At 41.4% G+C, this 2,354-nt stretch overlaps 1 protein-coding gene across 1 annotated transcript; it reads right to left on the minus strand.

The window, feature by feature from the left end:
* Positions 1-1,298: 1,298 nt before the first annotated feature.
* On the minus strand, positions 1,299-2,354 carry LOC102277850 (olfactory receptor 6E1). The gene has a single exon (XM_070378488.1). It carries the CDS (start codon positions 2,271-2,273, stop codon positions 1,299-1,301), a length of 975 nt encoding a protein of 324 aa, XP_070234589.1. The 5' UTR covers positions 2,274-2,354.

Consider the following 2,354-nt stretch of genomic DNA (forward strand, 5'->3'; position numbering starts at 1 on the left):
AGCTGTTTTTGTTATTGAAAACATAGGTTTTAATTCATAGTAGCTATATAATCCTTTCTTGACATCTTTCTATGGTAATTGGGCCAGTTAAGTTTTCTATTTCTTTTTACATTTTTGAAAATTCTCATTCTCTAGGGATTTGTCCATTTTCTCTAGGTTTTCCTATTTGTTACTGAAGAGTTACCCATGGTATTTTCTTATAAAGATCATTTTATACCCTAAAATATAGTTATTTTGTCATTTCTATCTTCCTTATTAGATTTCAAATTCTTTGAAAGCATAAATTAAGTGTTATCCACTGAACATTTCCTTGGACATGGCATTCATGTAATAATTATTTTGGGATAAGTTAACATGTGAATTGATCTCATTATTTAGTTAATATTTGATTATTTACCAATATGACTTAATTTTCTTTTTCATGAAAATAATGAATATCTTAGTAACAAATTTCAATAGGTTTAATACTGTATTTAAGTTTGTATAAGATAAATAGGATATTCTGAATATAAAATATATAGTATTAGCAAACAGAAAAGTTTTCTTAACAAGTGTGAAATTTAAAAGGAAGAGAGGGAAGGTAGGATGAGATACAAATGAAAGAAACTGACATTTAGTGAGACTTGTTATGTGCCAGTCACTATTTAAGATTCTTGCATAGAGTATCTCATTTGACTTTTATCATAATGCTTTGAAACGGATCCTGATTTTACAGTTGAGAAAACAGGGGCTCAGGGAAGTAACCAACCAGGTTACTTGGAATAGGAATGATGAATATCTATGAATTTTAATACTAAACAAAGAGTTTAGTATTAGCTTATATGCAGGATAATAAACAACTAACCTTATTTTTTGAATTCTTATGGATATATTACTGTGACAAGATGAGGACAGTGTTAACAGTGTTCTCCTCTCCCTTGAAGTTGTTGGAGAAACAGAAACACAAAATCAATCTGAAAGTACTTTCTGAGTATTTATATGGTCTATCACAACAGATTGGTTTTTGAGGCTTATGGTGAATTACAGAGCCAGTACCTCTCATCAAAGAATTTGTATTCTGCTGGAAAGCCAGGCATATAGATGGAATGAAGCAAAATATACAAATATGATAATTACTAAAATTGCCTTGAGGGGCCACAGAGCTTATGAGTTGATGCTGAGTTTCACAGTGACTGGCACCCCAGAAACATGTCATCAAGCTTTTTGTGGATGAGAAAGCCTCCATCTGTTGCAGAGGCCTGACGTTCCCTTAGCTTGACTGGGGATCTTATGTGCAGCCTCTTGGATCCACAGGTTTATTAGAAGAGCTTGTTCACCTGCTCCCTAAACACCTGCTTCACCTGTTTGTTCCTGAGGGTGTAGATGAAGGGATTGAGCACTGGGGTCACCACGGTGTTGAGCAAGGCCACCACCTTGTTCCTGTCCTCCCCCTGGCCTCCCTTGCCCGACCGGACATACATGAAGATGCAGCTGCCATAGAAGAGAGAGACAACAGTGATGTGGGAGGAACAGGTTGAGAAGGCTTTCTGCCTCTCCTTGGCTGAGGGGATGTGCAGGATGGTGTGGAGAATGTGACCATAGCAGGTAGCCGTCACAGACAGAGTGCCCAGGAGGCTGACGTTGGCCAGGATGAAACCCAGAAGCTCGATCAGACTTGTGTCTGCACATATGAGTTCCAGGAGTGGAAAGCTGTCACAGAAGAAATGATCAATGATATTGGGACCACAGAAGGGCTGCTGAATTGTGAGGAAACCTGGAATGATGTTGAGAAGGAACCCTGTGATCCATGAAGAAAGAACTAGCTGGACACAGACCCTTTTGCTCATGATGGTGACATAACGCAAGGGGTTACATATGGCCACATACCTGTCAAAGGACATCACTGCCAGTAGGAAGAACTCTGTGGTGCCCAGGAAGAAATAGAGGAAACACTGTAGGAAACAGCCTTCCAGGGAGATGGTCCTGTTTCCAGTCAGGATGTTGGTCAGCATCTTGGGGAAGATGACCGAGGTGAACCAGATCTCTAGGACGGCAAAGTTGCGGAGGAAGTAGTACATGGGGGTGTGGAGGCGCCTGTCCATGAGGGTGAAGACCACGATGAGGAGGTTCCCCAGTAGAGTGAGCAGGTAGGTCAGGAGGAGCCCCAGGAAGAGGAGCATCTGCAGCTCACAGGCCTCTGAGAGCCCCAGCAGGATGAACTCGGTGACAGTGGTGTGGTTCCCCGTGGCTCCTCTGGCCTCTGCTGGGAATGCCCAATCAGCGGTGTGCTGCATCAAGAGTCGTGATGTTCTGGGGATCTGAGGACACTTGGAACTGAAAGGAAAGAGGGATTTTGAGCTGAAGGAATCCTTTAT

This window comes from Bos mutus, chromosome 10, assembly GCF_027580195.1.
Source record: "Bos mutus isolate GX-2022 chromosome 10, NWIPB_WYAK_1.1, whole genome shotgun sequence".
NCBI classification, from domain to species: Eukaryota; Metazoa; Chordata; class Mammalia; order Artiodactyla; family Bovidae; genus Bos; species Bos mutus.

What these genes read in the sequence shown, in the direction of transcription:
- LOC102277850 (XM_070378488.1), bottom strand. Translation starts at nt 2,273, where the DNA reads ATGCAGCACACCGCTGATTGGGCATTCCCAGCAGAGGCCAGAGGAGCC.